Here is a 17,477-nt window from a genome sequence, read left to right as displayed (position 1 = left end):
TTAACCTGAATGCAAAAATGTATAGAATGGCATTTTACCAACAATCAAAAGGCCGAATATTTTTTTTAAAAAAAAGACCTAGAAACTAAATGGCCATGCATGATTTACGGTACCTTTGCATCTGTAGCCTTGCTTGATTATACCCCAGAGCTGTAATTAAAGACAAAAGAAATAAAAAAGCAAGCCGGAAGGAACACAACCTCCTTATGAACATAGTAACAATGGCTACAAAAGCACAAACAGGAAATTACTCCACTCAACACCCTTCCTGTTAGAAAGAACTATCCATTCAACTGTGAGACTTTGCCCTCACATTCCATTGCCTCCAAATGAAACAGCACCGAACTGATTCAACAGGTCACAACTGTACTATTACTTATCCCTTAACCCGTCTTAATCCCCACATTCCATCGCTGTATACTTACAAATCCAGCACAATGTTCACAGAAAGTTGGCTTAAGATAGGTCATCTCTTGGAAGTTATGTATAAAACCTGGTCCCATTTTACACTGTAGCTGTGATTTAGCCCTTAGAAAATATGCCATCATTTCTCCTTTGCTGATAAGACCATCCCTGTTTTAAAAAAAAAATCAGGAAGGGAAGGGGAAATCAGTCATCACCGTGCTATAGAAAACAACAGAATTTTGGCTCTTTTCCCAGGGGGTTGATTTCTCCAATTTCTGAAAGGCAGTACTTCAACAGATATGATTTCAAAACCTTCTGATACTTTTTTGGTAAAAAAAAAATCTAAGCAGAATTTTGCGCAGGAACACTCCTGCTGGCAGAGCTTTGGATCCAACCTTTCACATATTTCCCCCCCAAACACACTGATATTGGCAATGCTGACCATACATTACTTATCCATATATTTTCCTTGGGAGCTAGGGGATCAGTGTTGAGACTGTGATTCATTCATCCATTTGCATTAAACGGTCTAAGAAAAAGTACTGTAAATGCAAAATGGGGATACAGGTAGTGTTGTGTTCAGTGCCGCAACAGATGACTCGGAGACTGGTATGGGGTTATTCTGTTTATTCTGATACACGTGGTAGGACTGACCTTGCATGCCCCGGTAACCCTTATATGTCCGGCAACTGCCGGACGCTAGCCAACCCCCTGGTTGCAATCTCCTGCCTTGCCTCAGACACCCAACCCGGTGTCCAGGAATTCCCGCCGGCCGGATTAGCCAATCAGGAGGCTGGACAGGTACATACAGAACAGGTAGTCCTTGACTTACATCCATCCATTTAGCAAATGTTCAAAGTTACAGTGAAAAAAGTGACTTATGACTAATCCTCACACTTACAACCATCGCAGTATTCCTATTGTCATGTGGTCAGAATTTGGGCCGCTTGGCATGCAGCATGTATTTACAACAGATGCAGCATCCCGGGGTCATGTGATCCCCATTTGCAACCTTCCGCCAGCCTCTGACAAAGTCAATGGAGGAAGCTAGATTCACTTAATGACTGTGTGATTCATTTAATAACTGCAGTGATTTGCTTAACAAATGTGGCAAAAAAGGTCCTAAAATGGGGCACAAGTCACTTAGAAACTGCCTTGCTTAGCAACACAAATTCTGATCTCAATTGTAATCATAAGTCGAGGACTACCTGTATAAGTCATCTGTCCCTTGGAGCAGGGGTCAACAATCCCTGGTCCGTGGACCAGCACTGGTCCATGGCATGCCAGAAACCGGGGCATGCAAATATATATATTCAGAAATTAGGATTGCAAATTTGTACACACGTAACTCAGAATATGCCTGATTGAGAAAATTAGGATTTACACTTGACAAATGTATATGTAAGTGGCAGGGCCTAGCTGGCTTGGCTGAGTTCCAAGTAAACTAAGCTAGGCATAGCAGGTTAGTAGTTGGAAAGGAGATCACCAGGAAATACCAAGGGCGAAAGTTACAATGGGAAATAAAAAGAGCATCTTGGAGGAAGAAAGTATAAACTCCACCAATCCTTAGAAAGCCAGAAACTGAAGTGTGTGTGTGTGTGTGTGTGTGTGTGTGTGTGTGTGTGTAAATTCAAGAATATCATTGCTTTTAAATGCGAATGAGGTTGCGTTGAAAATAATACCAAGAGGAGGACACTTACTGATCTTTGTCTAATACACAGAATGAGTCCAGAAAAGGAAAATTTGCTGCTATACTTTCAAAGTCTTCTTGTGAAATATAGCCATCATGGTCATGGTCATAATTCTTAAAAACAGACTGAAGATGCAAGGAAATAAGAAAAAGAGAAGAAAATGTCAAATGTTTATAGACAACAAAGCAGTGGGGTGCATCCTAAAATCAAAGCTCGGTATAGGTATAAATGCATTTAAGAGCTGAATAAAAGAAGGTGCTAGTCATGGCTAGTATTCCTTAATATTCCATCTTTATTATTTTTATAAGCAACTCACATCTGTGAGCATATCTAATATTCTTTCCTCCCCCTATTTTCCCCACAACAGCAATTCTGTGAGGTGAGTTGGGGTGACTGACTGGTGCAAAGTCATCCAGCAGGTTTTCATGGCTAAGGCAAGACTAGAACTAACAGTCTCCTGGTTTCTAGCCTGGTGCCTTAACCACTAGAGCAAACTACGTAGTTCTTTTATGCCTACCATAATTCAGACTGAAGTATCACAAAGACATCATAGGAGGCGAAATTAGATCCTTTTAGATCCTGGTCTAAAGAACCTTGAACATCATCCCTACCTACATTGTGCCATGAGATAAAAAGCAAGAGATCAAAGCAGGAGAACCCATATTTTCTAATATAGGATTCATTCATTTGTTGTTGTTACAACAACAAATATAGGATTCATTGATACTATTAATTAATTTTATTTATCAGATTTACATGGCCTCCCTTCACATACAAGGTGACTAGCAGCGTACAATATAAATATACAAATATAAAAAAAACAAAATATTAAAGCCAATTAAAACAATTAAATTATTAAACAAAAACAAGATTGTAAGAGGGTTAATTACATTAAATATGGGGCAATATTATTTATTTATTTATTTATTTATTTATTTATTTATTTATTTATTCAATTGATTTTATATACTGCCCTATTCCCGAAGGGCTCAGGGCGGTTTACAGGGCAAGTTAAAACAATACAAATAAGTACACTTTAAAATAGAATTAAATAAGACTAGCCCACAATTAAACAAATTAAAATTAAAATTAAATTAAAATTAAAATTAAATTTCAAATTAAAATTAAATTAAAACCCCCTCAGTCCAGGCCAGCAAGATCAAACAACCAAGTTTTAAGGTCCCGGCGAAACGAGCGAAGGTCTGGGGCAGTCTGAAGTTCTACCGGCAGTTCATTCCATAGGGCAGGCGAATTTAGGCAAATTCATCCTAAATATGAGGCAAGCTCATCTAGCCTTCTCCGCAGCAGGCTCATCTATGCAACTTGCCCCAATTCAAGATCAAGTTCCTAATTTGATTCCTTTAAGACTGAAACTGGGCAGGAATCTTCCAGGAGTAGAGTTTTTTCAGGATGGCCTGGAATCTGTGAAAGTCACTTTCCAGAAAAATACTATCTAGATTCAACACTGCACTCTTTAGGCACTAACAAACATTAACTTCCATTAGGTTATGCTACAATGCTACAGTGCTACATAGAGAAGCTACATGCAAATATTTTGTCACCTGGAAATATGGGAAGGTAAAGCGGTCAAAGTTGGGATAGTCAGTCTTCTGTCTGGGGAGCTGATTCTGAGTTCCATTGTTGTTAATTGATGGGACAGGAGCTTGGCAAATGCATAAACCAAATATCACATGTTTCAGCAGGCAAATTATGTGCATCTATAATAGCTAGCAGCCAGTTTGGTGCAGTGGTTAAAGGCACCAGACTAGAAAACACATGTCTGTGAGTTTTAGTCTTGCCTTAGGCATGAAGTCACCTGGGTGACCTTGGGCCAGTCACTCTGTTTCAGCTAGGAAGGAAATAATAGCAAAGCAGTTCTGAGATCTTGCCTAGAATACTGCAGGGACTTGTCCAGGAAATCGCCAATAGTCCATCCTGACTTGAAGGTGCACATGCACACATAGACATTGTGTGTAATGACATAAACACTGGTTTTGCATATGAGGTTTCAGATTTGGAAACGCTACTGAAGGCCAGGCTTGCTTGTGCATGGCCTAACACTTTTATTTAATTAAGTGCTATTCCACAGGTCCGCATGTAAAGTTTAATTTTACACCACAACTACTGTACAGTCAATTAAAAATCATTGAATAGGGTGCAGTGAATTGGAGAATACAGAACATTCATGCATTCATGAGATAGGTGAGAAGGAAGGAAAATAAATTGGAATTGTACTGCCAATACTCACATCAACTAGCTTTTGGATATGTTTATTGATAACACTTGGATCAGGTTTTGGTATTACACCAGATGCCCACTCGAGGGGTACTCCTGGCTTAGTAGGGGTTGTTGGCGAGGTAGGCTGCAGTGAAAGAAAGCAGAGAAGCATTATTTAGTTTTCAGTATGAATGACATGCAGCAGCAACTGATTTTCTGGAAGATTTCTGAAGAGCTTTTTTTTTTAAAGTACACACACACACACACACACACACACAGAGAGAGAGAGAGAGAGAGAGAGAGAGAGAGAGAGAGAGAGAGAGAGAGAGAGAGAGAGAGAGAGAGAAGAACTAATTTTTGCATAATAGTTCTTTCTTATTCAGTCTCTACAATTGGGATGGGGCCACAAGGATGATGCAGTTCAATCTTCTGCAATATGAAGTGTTAATACCACTTTACAATGCCTTGGTAAGGCCACACTTGGAATACTGCATCCAGTTTTGGTCACCATGATGTAAAAAAGATGTTGAGACTCTAGAAAGAGTACAGAGAAGAGCAACAAAGATGACTAGGGGACTGGAGGCTAAAACATATAAAGAATGGTTGTTGGAATTGGGTATGTCTAGTTTAATGAAGAGAAGGACTCGGGGTGACATGATAGCAGTGTTCCAATATCTCAGGGGCTGCCATAAAGAAGAAGGAATTAAGCTATTCTCCAAAGCACCTGAAGGCAGGACAAGAAGTAACGGATGGAAACTAACCAAAGAGAGAAGCAACCTAGAACTAAGGAGAAATTTCCTGACAGTTAGAACAATTAACCAGTGGAACAACCTGCCTCCAGAAACTGTGAATGATCCAACACTGGAAGTTTTTAAGAAAAGACTGGACAGCCATTTGTCTGAAATGGTATACTGTAGGGTTTCCTGTCTGAGCAGGGGATTGGACTAGATGACCTCCAAGGTCCTTTCCAACTTTATTATTATGTAGCATTGCTGGAGTTATTGCAGGAAGCTGAAATTTCTTGATGTATTTTGCAAAGTTTTTGCAAAAGTATTATTATTATTATTATTATTATTATTATTATTATTATTATTATTATTATTATTATTATTCACAATAAAGCCAATTAAACCATCCTTAAGGTGGTATCCCACCTCTTGAAAATCTCCAGAGGTATACAACTTGTAACATCTGCAGGTAGGTAGTTCCACTGTTGTACAGAGTCTACTGTCAGGGAGTTTTTCTTTATTATTAAATGAAATCAAGGCACCTGCTACTTGTATCTATTATTTCTGTTTCTAGATTCTATGACCATGGACATTTCATATCTTCTTTTATATACAGGCTTTTATAGGCTCCAACAGTGACATAATGCTTATAATGCTTTTAAAAAGCGTCCTTTTTATTAAGATGTGTCATAAGAAATTACATTTCTGAGATGTAACAGCAATCACCAAGATGTAAGACAGATGTGGGAAGGTTGTGTGGGAGAATCCTTGCTCTAGAACAGGGGTGTCAAATTGCTGGCCCGTGGGCTGGATGCATCACGCCAAAATCGTGCCCACCACATTGCCGACAATGGGAAAAATCGTGATACATTGCGATACATCACATGATGTCATGAGTTTGACACCTGTGCTCTAGAGAATTAATGAAATGGAAGGTGAATTCTCTTGTTGAGGGCTTTTAGAATTAGCAATCTGGATTAAATCCAATAGAAGGGGCATACTGAGCCTCTAAAAAATGCAAAAATAGAATGAAAAAAATAAAAATAAAATAGTAGGTTATGGTTGTATGGAGATAGCCTAGTTACTGTTGGTTTTAATGGTAACCCATAATAGCAAATGTTCATAATGAGTTTAAATCCACATCACTGCCTTAATTACAATGAACATCATCCATAGGGGAAAACCCAAAATTTTCCATTTATAACTGGCAGGGCTCCTCATGAGAAATCATGAGAAATAGAAGACTCCTGCTGGTGAAGTGGACAACCTGGTAACTTTGTTGATTGCCTATCTCATCTTATGCCTCATTTCCATTGCTCCAGTGAAACTGGAAACTTTCTGGGACAATGAAGAAAGAGGTAGCAGCAGGACATAAGGGATGTGGCAAATGTTATCTTTCCCCACTTTGAGTTGGAGAAGGATGTCAAGCGGAATTCCACCAAAAGAATGATTTCAGCACTGGGAAAAAAGCTAGATCCTCTCTGATGCATGATTTTATTGCAACGTGTAACTGATTTCTCTTCTGCCAATCGAATGGCAAAATCAATAGAAGAGAAAGTGAGAAGGTCACTTTTTAATTACTAAGAGGTGAGCAAAATTCCAGGAAAAAATAGCTGTTTTAAAAAACTGCAAACAGATATTAAGATCATACTTCTGCCTTAGAGAAGCATTTTTCTGAAACTAAATCCAAACCATTGCATTGCAAATACAATTAGCAATGCATCTTCCATGCTTTGTTCCCAATAGAGCCTTAAAATTTTAGCAACTCTGAGACTATCATGCAAACTTTTTGATTTAGGCTATGTGCCAACAGAGTCTAGATTCTATAATGAAAGGAAAGTTATGGATGGAATACATGGTCATCTTGACTTCTTGTAAAATTCCTTGAATAAGGCAGGTTGATCAAACAATAAAACTCTAGTTTGGAAACCCTATACAGTACATTGTTCAGTATTTTATCTGAATATGACACTTTATTTGCTGGGGCCCCAGGCTTTTTACAGCTAGAAAGAAGAAACAACTTCAGTAATCACTTTTTCTTATTTAATCATTGTTATATTCTGAGATCTTTGAAGCATTGATGAGGCGAAGGAGTAAGTAACAACACATTTATTAAGTTAACACAGAAGCAGCCGTAACTGCCGCTTGGCTTCTATTTATACGGACCGCCGATAGGGGGCAGCCAATGGATTTCAAGCAGTTATTCCCGCCCCAAACAAAAACTAACAATTCTGTAGACAGGCAGTCTGGAGTTTAAATGGACACAGCAGTTACCCATTTATAACTGTCTCCAAGTAATTTACAAAAATACATAACAATCATTTCGTGTTCACACCAATCAAAAAGCTGTCTGAGATAGATCAGCCCAGGCTGAAACAAAGGAAACTTTATATACTACCAAGGTAGGCTGCCTTTGACAAGTCACAAGCTATACAAATGCATGGAGTCACAAGTGGGTTTACTGTAAAGCACATTGTTGTGGTTTTCAGCCATGGGATCTCCCAATCCAGAAATGATCTTTGAAAGGTAAGAGCACTCTTTCACATTTTTATCAAGGAAAAGCAAAGTATGATTCTTAAAATGAATGTTAACACAAAAAAGTAGATTATGACTCACTGCTCCATAATGTTATATTTACTCTTACACTAGAAAAGAAAATGACCAAACTTACTGATTTAGATGTTCTAGGTTCTAGCACCAGTGAAAGCTTATAAATATCATCTTCTGTGTGGTAGAGATCCAGTGAAAGCTGAAAGTTAAATAAAAATGAACGTAGCATATATTAATTACTGCAACTAATCTAATACCTTTGAAAAAAAACATAAATAAACTTTAATAGTTGTTTCAGTTATAGAAACACCACTCTTAAAAGAAGCAGTTGGGGGCAGCTCATCCCTTTTCACTCATGACGCATTTGCCGTAGTTCGATGCATGAAATCCCTTCCTCCATGCAAAGTATGTTTGTAAATTTGAAGTACGCTAATACTCCAGGAGGGAAGCATGACAAGAAACTGGGAGCTGTTTTGTGTAGAAACTGGGGTGTGTATGTGTGATATCTACTTAATAGTTGATAGTGTTATAATCACATGGTACTTCACATCAGGCTTCTTCACTTTTGCAGGGGAGGAGGGTGTTGCTGCAAAACAAAAGCTGCTTTGTTGGCCAATCTCAGTAGTTATAAACAAGCTTTCCTTGTCAGGATCCCACAAGCAAAGTCAATGGGGAAGCCTGCAGGAAATCAGAAGTCTTAATCATGTGAGTCCTTACTTAATGACCCCTATGGTCTTCACTTAACGACACAACCAAGACTGCTGGAATTGTCGGTCATGTGATGTCTTGCTTTACAACCACTTTACTTAACAATGGCAACTCTGGTCCCAATTGCTGTCGCAAGCTGAGAACTACCCGTACAGCATTTACTCCTCTTCGTGCCTCCCTAATTTTGTCTAATCTGGAAATTATCCTTGGCATTTTGATTGGGGGGAAAGGAAGGAAGGCCTTCAAATGTCAGCTTATTAGGTGCAGTTGTTTCTATCTCTCTGGGAGGGAAGTATAGCCTGCTAATTTATTGGACTTATGACTTTCGTGACATTTACTGCATCATTTTCAGTGTGCCTTCCTTTTTTTCTTTCTTTATATGTTTACTTTTGCCAATAACTCTATGTCATTTATTTTATACTATACCAAGTCCCATCTCTGCCAATTTCAAGGTAAGGGATTTATTTATTAGATAAGGGATACCTTGTCTTCTCACAGAATTTATAGAAGTAACCCCATTTTCTGTTTGTAATGTTCATATGTTTTCTACTACTACTTTCATTTTTTTTTCTCAATGCCCCCCTCCCCTGGAGACGGAAATTTGTTCAGTGACAGCCATGATGGCTACCGTTCTGTATCCTAACAGAACATTAATGAATAAATCATGGAGGCCAGACTTGAAAAGCCATAGATGTCTCAGCAGAAAATGAATGGCACATAATTATCTTAAACATCTAAAGAAAGAAACTAAGGAAAGACATGTTGGGAACTGTAAATGTCAGAAAGGACCTGGAGTCTGATAAACTAGCAGGGTATATATAGTTTCTGCTCAGAAACACGGAAACAATTCCACATAATAAAATAGCACTTGGGGCCTTTAATCCTCTGAGCAGATACCCTTGAGATGATTTTACATTATTATAAAGTAATAAAGGCAGGACAAAAATCCAATAAGTAAAAAATAAACAAGATCCAGAAGGCCCCTGCTGTAAAACTGTAGATTATAGCAAATTCACCTCTCACCTAATTTTAAAATCCATCTTTAAAAACACATTTCCTGAGTTAGTTTCAATCTGAAATTTTCTAAAATATTCATTCAACTGTGAAAACAACTGGGGCTTTCCAGGTACATTTGCATACTTTCAGAACAGATTAATTAAGAGGTAGACATAGTAAGACAACTCTAAAAGCAATTTGTTCCTTCTGGTTTTTCTGTCTTTGATAGCAGCTTGAACACCTTTAGCTGAGAATTGGCAAAGTCATAAATAAAATACTGTTTATTTGACCTTTGGACTTTTTTGCCAGTTTCTGGTGTTTACTACCATTTTCCAGCAAAAAAAAAATGCCCACTTGGGAAATGATTTGTTTAAAAACCACTGCAAAAAAGGTGCCTGGAGTTTGTGGAGATCTGGATGGAGGACAGGCTTCATCTTAATCCTGGAAAATCTGAGCGGCTGTAGACTTTAAGGCCCCCAGTCCTGGAGATTTTCCATCTTTAATTCTGAAGGAGGATAAATTTCCCCATTCAGAATGGCTATGCAACTTGGGCGGTCTTCCTAGTTTCACAGATTTTATTCAAAAGCAGATTCACTGTTGTAAGATAGGATGGCTATATAAATCATTTAAATAATCAATAAAGCAAATAACCAATTTATCAGATGGGCTTATGCAATCTTAAATACCATGTGCAGTGCTAATGATCAACCCTGCTTATTTCCTTTCATTTCCAGTAGCTTCCTTAGCAGGTCTTGTTAGAAGTAATCCTAATGCAAAACAATTGCAGCTTTAATAGATTTACTAGGATAAAGTTCTACAGTAGCACATGATCAAATTATAACAAATTATAGCAAATAGCATTCGAAGAGAAATTTCATAAAATCATGGAAGCAATTGTTATCACCAGAAGCCTAAAACAAATAAAAAAATAATAGTGCTGCAGATAAAATGACTCAAATTTCAGAGGATACCTAAAAATATCAAAGGGGGGAGGTCACTGCGAATATGAAACCCACAGCCAAGAAGATTCTTCCTCCATTGCCTTCCTAATTTCAAATGGAAATAGATTTGGAGAAGACCTGTCAATCATGCTTGAAAGTTTGGCAGATTCATACAGCAGACAGCAGTAATTCATCTAGCAGATCCCAAGTTCTTTGAGTGACCAGTAATTGAATGGAACAAAAATGAAGTGTTCTATTTAAAAATGTCACTGCAGCCATTCCAGTCTAGCAATGGCCATTGGCGGTATCAGAAGTGACAAATGTTTAATGATGCCAATTACAATGGCCTCATTAAACAATTATATTTTAGTCTTCTTGTTCAAAAATTATCAGACCATAAATAATTAACAGGTTTTCTCTGACCAGTAGAAGATTTCACTGGTAAAATGTCTGGATGTCACAAGGGCAGCTAAATTGTCCAATCCTCCAAGCTGGGACTTTCTCCTTTATGCATGGAATCCTTGAACTCTGACTACTCCTACAATTGGACCAAATGAAATCAAACAGCCCAACTGAACACTGGACTGGGATAAGGCAGCGAATTGGGACCAAACACCTCACCTTCACTGCTTCAGAAATTGATTTCTAAACTGCTCTCCAAAGCACGATTGCCTTGCTGGTTGCCCTCTAGGAATCAGCCTGGGGAGGTGAGTTGTAAATTGGCTGCCATGATCACCCATTACTATAAGGTAAAGGTAAAGGTAAAGGTTCCCCCGCACATGCGTGTTAGTCGTTTCCGACTCTAGGGGCCGGTGCTCATCTCCGTTTCAAAGCCGAAGAGCCAGCGCTTGTCCAAGGACATCTCCGTGGTCATGTGGCCGGCATGACTAGACGCCAAAGGCGCACGGAACGCTGTTACCTTCCCACTGTAGTGGTCCCTATTTTTCTACTTGCATTTTTACGTGCTTTTGAACTGCTAGGTTGGCAGAAGCTGGGACGAGTAACAGGTGCTCACTCTGTTACGCGGCACTCGGGATTCGACCCGCCAAACTGCCGACCTTCAGATCGACAAGCTCAGCGTCCTAGCCCACTGAGCCACCGCGTCCCATTACTAAGACACTGTTTAATGGCACAGGGAAAACATCTAAGGGAGGGATTGAACAGTGTGATAGGGAGCATTGGAGCCACAGGTGTACGGAAAGAGTATTATTCCTCCACTTAATTAATTTAATTTAATTTAATTTAATATTTGCATTTGTATACCGCCCTTTCCCTGAGGACTCAGGGCGGTTTACAGGGAATTAAAAATCAAAACATACAAAAGTTAAAACCAATTAAAAAGCATTAAATTCACCCTGTACATTAAAACCCCAGTTAAAATTTTCTCCTCAGCCTGGGCCCGAGAGCTCAAAGAGCCAGGTCTTCAGGCCCCGGCGGAATGATCGGAGGTCGGGAGCAGTCCTCAGCTCTACCGGCAGCTGGTTCCAGAGGGCAGGCGCTCCCACTGAGAAGGCCCTATCCCTGGGTGTCACCCGCCGGCAATCTCTCACCGGCGGAACCCTGAGCAGACCCTCCCTGTGGGAGCGCACTGGGCGAAGGGCGTTTGATGCCGGCAGCAGGTGTTCCCTCAAATAACCCGGACCCAGGCCATGTAGGGCTTTATAGGTGATAACCAGCACCTTGAATTTCACCCGGAGGGCAACCGGAAGCCAATGCAGCTCGCGGAGTAGAGGTGTTACATGGGAGTATCGGGAAACCCCCATTACAACTCGCGCGGCCGCATTCTGCACCAGTTGAAGCCTCCGAGTGGTCTTCAAGGGCAGCCCCATGTAGAGAGCGTTACAGTAGTCCAAACGGGAGGTCACAAGCGCATGAGTGACTGTGCGTAGGGCGTCTCGGTCCAGATAGGGACGCAACTGGCGCACCAGGCGAACCTGTGCAAAAGCCCCCCTGGTCACGGCTCCTATGTGATCTTCAAAATTGAGCCGTGAATCCAGGAGGACGCCCAAGTTGCGAGCCCTATCAACGGGGGGTAACACCTCACCCCCCATCGTTAGAGGTGGAATAACTTGGTTAACCCGAGACGCCGATATGCACAGCCACTCAGTCTTGGCGGGATTGAGACGAAGCCTGTTTCTCCCCATCCAGACCTGAACCGCCTCCAGGCACCGGGACATCACGGAGAGGGCATCACTGGGTTGGTTCGGGGTGGAAAGAAAAAGTTGGGTATCATCAGCGTACTGGTGATACCCCACCCCAAAACCACGAATGATCTCGCCCAGCGGCTTCATGTAGATGTTGAACAGGAGGGGCGAGAGAACCGACCCCTGAGGGACTCCACAAATGAGAGACCTCGGGGCGGATCTCTGCCCTCCTGTCAACACCGACTGCGAGCGGCCCTGGAGGTAGGAGGAGAACCACCGTAGGACGGTGCCTCCCACTCCCAACCCCCTGAGACGCCGCAGCAGGATACCATGGTCGATGGTATCGAAAGCCGCTGAGAGATCTAATAGGACCAGGACAGAGGAGCAACCCCTGTCCCTAGCCCTCCAGAGATCATTCACCAGCGCGACCAATGCCGTCTCCGTGCTGTGTCCGGGCCTGAAGCCCGATTGGTACGGGTCCAGATAATCAGTTTCCTCCAGGAACAGAGGGAGCTGATGCGCCACCACACTCTCAACAACCTTCGCCAGGAAGCGAAGGTTGGAGACTGGACGATAGTTGTTTAAAACAGCCGGGTCCAAAGCAGGCTTCTTGAGGAGGGGTCTCACCACCGCCTCCTTCAAGGCGGCAGGGAAGACACCCTCCTTCAAAGAAGCAGTTATTACTGCATGGAACCAGCCTCGTGTTCCCTCCCGAGCCGCATAAGCTAGCCAGGAGGGGCACGGATCCAACAAACAGGTGGTGGAGCTCAGTCTCCCCATGATCCTGTCCACATCATCAGGGGAAACAGGGTCGAACTCAGTCCAGATAACGTGCTCAAGACCGCCTGATTCCTCCACATCAGACTCTGCCCAGTCAGAGTCCAAGCCGGTCCGGATCCGAGCGATTTTGTCCGTCAGATGATGACTAAACTCCTCGGCTCGTCCCTGCAAGGGATCCTCCCTCACCTCCTGGTTAAGGAGGGAGCGAGTCACCCTAAACAGGGCGGCCGGGCGATTATCTGCGGACGCGATAAGGGCGGCAAAGTAGTTAGACTTCGCCGTCCTTATCGCCGCAAGATAAGACCTTATGAAGGTTCTTAACTGCAATCGGTCGGATTCGGATCGGCTGGATCTCCAACCGCTCTCTAGACCTCGTCTCCGACGCTTCATCTCCCGGAGCTCCACAGAGAACCATGGAGCCCAACGGGATCTGCGCCGAGTCAGAGGTCGCATGGGTACAACACAGTCGAGTGCCCTGGTGGCAGCCGTTTCCCAGGCCTCCACCAGAGCATTGACTGGGCTGTGGGTAAGGGTGATAGGTATCGGCCCAAGCGCCCTCTGGAACCGGTCCGGGTCCATTAGGCGCCTGGGGCGGAACCACCTGGTCGGTTCCGCCGCCCAGCGGCGGGGGATGGCATGACGGAAAACCAGCCTCAGGAGGTGATGATCTGACCATGACAGAGGGGTGATGGACGGAGAACCCCCTCCCAGATCATCCAACCACTGTCCAGACAGGAACACCAGGTCGAGAGTATGATCCCCCTCATGAGTAGGGCCCTCAATAACCTGGGTCAGGCCCATGGCTGTCATGGAAGCCATGAACTCCCGAGCTAACTCCGACGACCCCCCCAGTGATGGCAGGTTGAAGTCACCCAGGACTATAAGCCTGGGGAACTCCACCGCCAACCCTGAGAGGGTGTCGAGCAGCTCAGGCAGGGCTGTTGCCACACAGCTGGGCGCCAGGTATGTGAGCAACAAGCCCAGCTGAACCCGAGGACCACATCTCAAGAGGAGGGATTCACTCCCGGCCATCTGGACAATGGTGGCCTCCCGGGGACACAAAGTCTCCCGAATAACCACTGCCACCCCACCACCCCTGCCCTGAGCCTGTGGCTGGTGCAGCACCCGGAAACCTGGCGGGCATAACTCGGTGAGAGGCACCCCTCCCTCCGAACCCAACCAAGTTTCCGTGATGCACGCTAGATCCGCACATTCCTCCTCGATCAAATCACGGATGAGGGGAGCTTTGTTAACTACGGATCTAGCGTTAAAATAGACCAACCTGAGCTCAGGGGCCTGATCACCCTCATCCCCGGGTAGGAGGGTGCTAACCGGAGGGTCGGAGCGCGCCACCGCTCGGAGATAGCGGGGGCGCGATCCCAGATGTTGATATGGCCCTCCGCGCAAACACCTGCTGCCATACCCTATCGCCGTGGGGATTCGATGCCCCACCCCCACATTCCCAGCGCCAGCAGCCACCTCCCCCGACCCCATCCCGTCGGGACCTCTAACAGGTCCAGACTGAGTGCCGGTTACAGATTCCTTCCCCACCCTCCCCTTCCTCCCCCTCCCTAACCTCTTAAAATAACCGGCTAAGAATCTTATCAGGGGCCTCTTAGCGCGTCTTAACTCGAGGCCCCTGTCCAAGCCCAACCACCTCTCGGAGTCCCAAAGCTTGGACCCGTCATTAAGGGGAGTATGGAAACAGGTCGCGCCCATGAGGCAGGAACCGCCCTAAGGGCATACAAGTCCGCTTCGGAATAACGATAGATCATATTGCGCTCGAATAGTCTCTCAGGGCCGATGTTGCAAATATATCCAGAGGATCGCTCGTTGATGGTACATAGATGGAGAAAGAAAAAGTCCAGTGGGCGTATCTCTCAATCTGCAAAGCCATCTCAGCTCTCACCTGAGATGGAAATCCAAAAGACAACCTCAGCCGTCCTCTCACTCCGGCTGAGGCATCTGACTGGAGCAGAGAGAGAAAAAGGGGATCCTGAGCCAGGCCCACCCCAACTGGTCTCTCACACCAGTGAGGTGGACGCTGACCAGTCCAAAACCGTCCTCCCACCACTTAACTTAGATGGTTGCCTCTAACAAGAGCACATGATAAATACCCTATTTTTATTATTTTATTTTCACAAAGGATCTTATTTTTTTAGTCATGCTTCTATAAGTATGTGTATATGTTTGTATTTGGGTATTTTTATCTTTTATGCTAAAATAAAGTTCTGGAGATATTAGCAATAACTCCGGTTGCAAAAAAGAAGATGGTTACAGCTGCTCTGTTTAAACAAATCCGAAAGATGCTCTCAACCCATTGCATAATAAATTATATTACAAAATTGGGAGAGAGCCCAACAATATTAAGAATCATTGCCAACATTCAAACTGCTGTAGTAAGTGGAACTGCTGGCAGTCTTCTTTCGCTCTACTTTCCCTTAAATACACTTGTTAGTTATTTCACTTTGGCTAAACCTACAGTGAAGAAAAAATGCCCATTAAAGTGCAACAATATGCTCAACAGAAAATCAGAATGACAATTCAGCGCAGAGGCTCCACTGAAACAGTTTTGGGGCTGTTTAGTATCTTACAGTGTTTAAAACAGAATTAATGTTTATCATCTGTGTACTAATTCCTGATCATCAGAACTTGAAGGAAAATAATTTTCTTAAAAACCAGTATAACTACACTGAAGAATTCAGCATGATGGTTTCTGGATACCATACCCCCAAATGGAACATTTATACCATTTATATTAATTCAGGAGTGAACGTTTACCTGCCCCCTCCCCAACATTCTAAAGAGAAAACAGAGAGAGGACCCTGATACACATTCCTTTCCCCCCCAATTTTTTGGGGGCGTCTATTCATAAAAGAAGCATTTGTTATAACAACAGTAACAACCCACTGCAGAAGCTTGACTGATCAAGTTTGTGTCCTGATATTAGCCACAGGGAGTTTTAATTTAAGGAGCTTCTCTCTATACATCTCTTGCGATAATAAAAACTTTCCTAACGATATAATTCCAAGAGGATTTCCCCCTTCATCTGGAAAGCATTCTGCATTTTAGCTGTGCTTTAAAATTTCAGAGGAGATATAGCAAGCTTTGAACATATTAGAATAAAAAGTGGCAATCACATTATCTTTTTCCAAGATACAATTGTTCCAATCAAGTTTATATGTGACCTGGACTGGTCTCTCAGCCCAATATTTTTCTGTTGGTTAATTTGACATCATAAAAACAAAACAAGGTATATTGCTTGCACAACACAACTTCTATAAAAATATGTGACTGTATAAAACTATTCCAGCATAAATCAAACAATAATCAAACCAAACCAAAGGCCAGAAGGATTTGCTAAAGATCTTCCAGAGGCATTTCAGATCAGCAACACCAAAACATTATTAGGAAAAAGCTGCTGTGAAAATGTTTTTTTTTAAAAATACTTGTTTGAAGGTCTATACCAGGGGTCTTCAAACTTGGCCCTTTTATGACTTGTGAACTTCAACTCCCAGAATTCCTCAGCCAGCATGCCTGGCTGAGGAATTCTGGGAGTTGAAGTCCACAAGTCATAAAAGGGCCAAGTTTGAAGACCCCTGGTCTATACATAAAGCAGTTAAAAGGGAACTTCATAATTGAGAAGGCCCAATCTATAATGACTATCAGTCTATTTGATTTTGCTGGTCGATCTATGGATAGGACCACTGAGACTGTCTTGAATATAGAAGATGAAGGAAGTCCTTAAAGCAAAGTCTGGGTACACTTTTTAAAGCTTAAACTTGTTTACCAGCCATCAAACCGGGCAAAAAAATACATAACTGATCGACCCAGGTTTACCGTACAGTACTGTGTTACATGTCCATACTACCCAAATATTACAAACAACTCCATTAGTATATCAGCAGAAACCTTTGAACAATCTTCAAGTAGCACCACATAAGGCATATTAATCTTACCGTCAGCAGATTAATTAAATCCATATTTGGCTCAAGATGGTGGGATGCTGTCTGCAGGGCTACCAGCTCACTCAGAGTGACTGAAAGCTGCTGCATTTTCACAAGGTTAACTTTGTCCTCATTGATCCAGTCTGGAAAAACTACATGAACTGCTATTAGATCCTTCAAGTGGACTCCTAAAATGGGGATTTTGAAGTTGACACAGTCTGCAAATGTTTTGCGGTAGTTGCAGTAGTTTCCATTGGAAGAGACCAGTTCAGTCATTTCATCCCAGTCCTACAAAGAAGGCCAAGAAAAAACAAGACTCAGCAAGAACATTCTTGGTTTTGTTTGAATTAAGAGAGAGCTTAGAAAAATT

At 42.5% G+C, this 17,477-nt stretch overlaps 1 protein-coding gene across 2 annotated transcripts in view; it reads right to left on the bottom strand.

Moving 5' to 3' along the window:
* RASGRP3 (RAS guanyl releasing protein 3) overlaps window positions 1–17,477 on the bottom strand; it is a 44,922-nt gene that overhangs the window by 5,874 nt on the left and 21,571 nt on the right. For both annotated transcript variants that reach the window (XM_081324316.1, XM_081324317.1), the window contains 6 exons: window positions 17,120–17,395; window positions 7,713–7,790; window positions 4,345–4,458; window positions 2,106–2,221; window positions 426–573; window positions 114–150 (listed from right to left, as the gene is read on the bottom strand). In XM_081324316.1, the coding sequence (XP_081180442.1) occupies window positions 114–150; window positions 426–573; window positions 2,106–2,221; window positions 4,345–4,458; window positions 7,713–7,790; window positions 17,120–17,395 (769 nt within the window). The remainder of the gene's footprint in view (window positions 1–113; window positions 151–425; window positions 574–2,105; window positions 2,222–4,344; window positions 4,459–7,712; window positions 7,791–17,119; window positions 17,396–17,477) is intronic.

This window comes from Vipera berus (assembly GCF_964194415.1).
Source record: "Vipera berus genome assembly, chromosome: 1".
Classification (NCBI taxonomy): domain Eukaryota; kingdom Metazoa; phylum Chordata; class Lepidosauria; order Squamata; family Viperidae; genus Vipera; species Vipera berus.
Note: the sequence above shows the minus strand (reverse complement) of the source record. Positions and strands in the feature narration are given on the sequence as shown.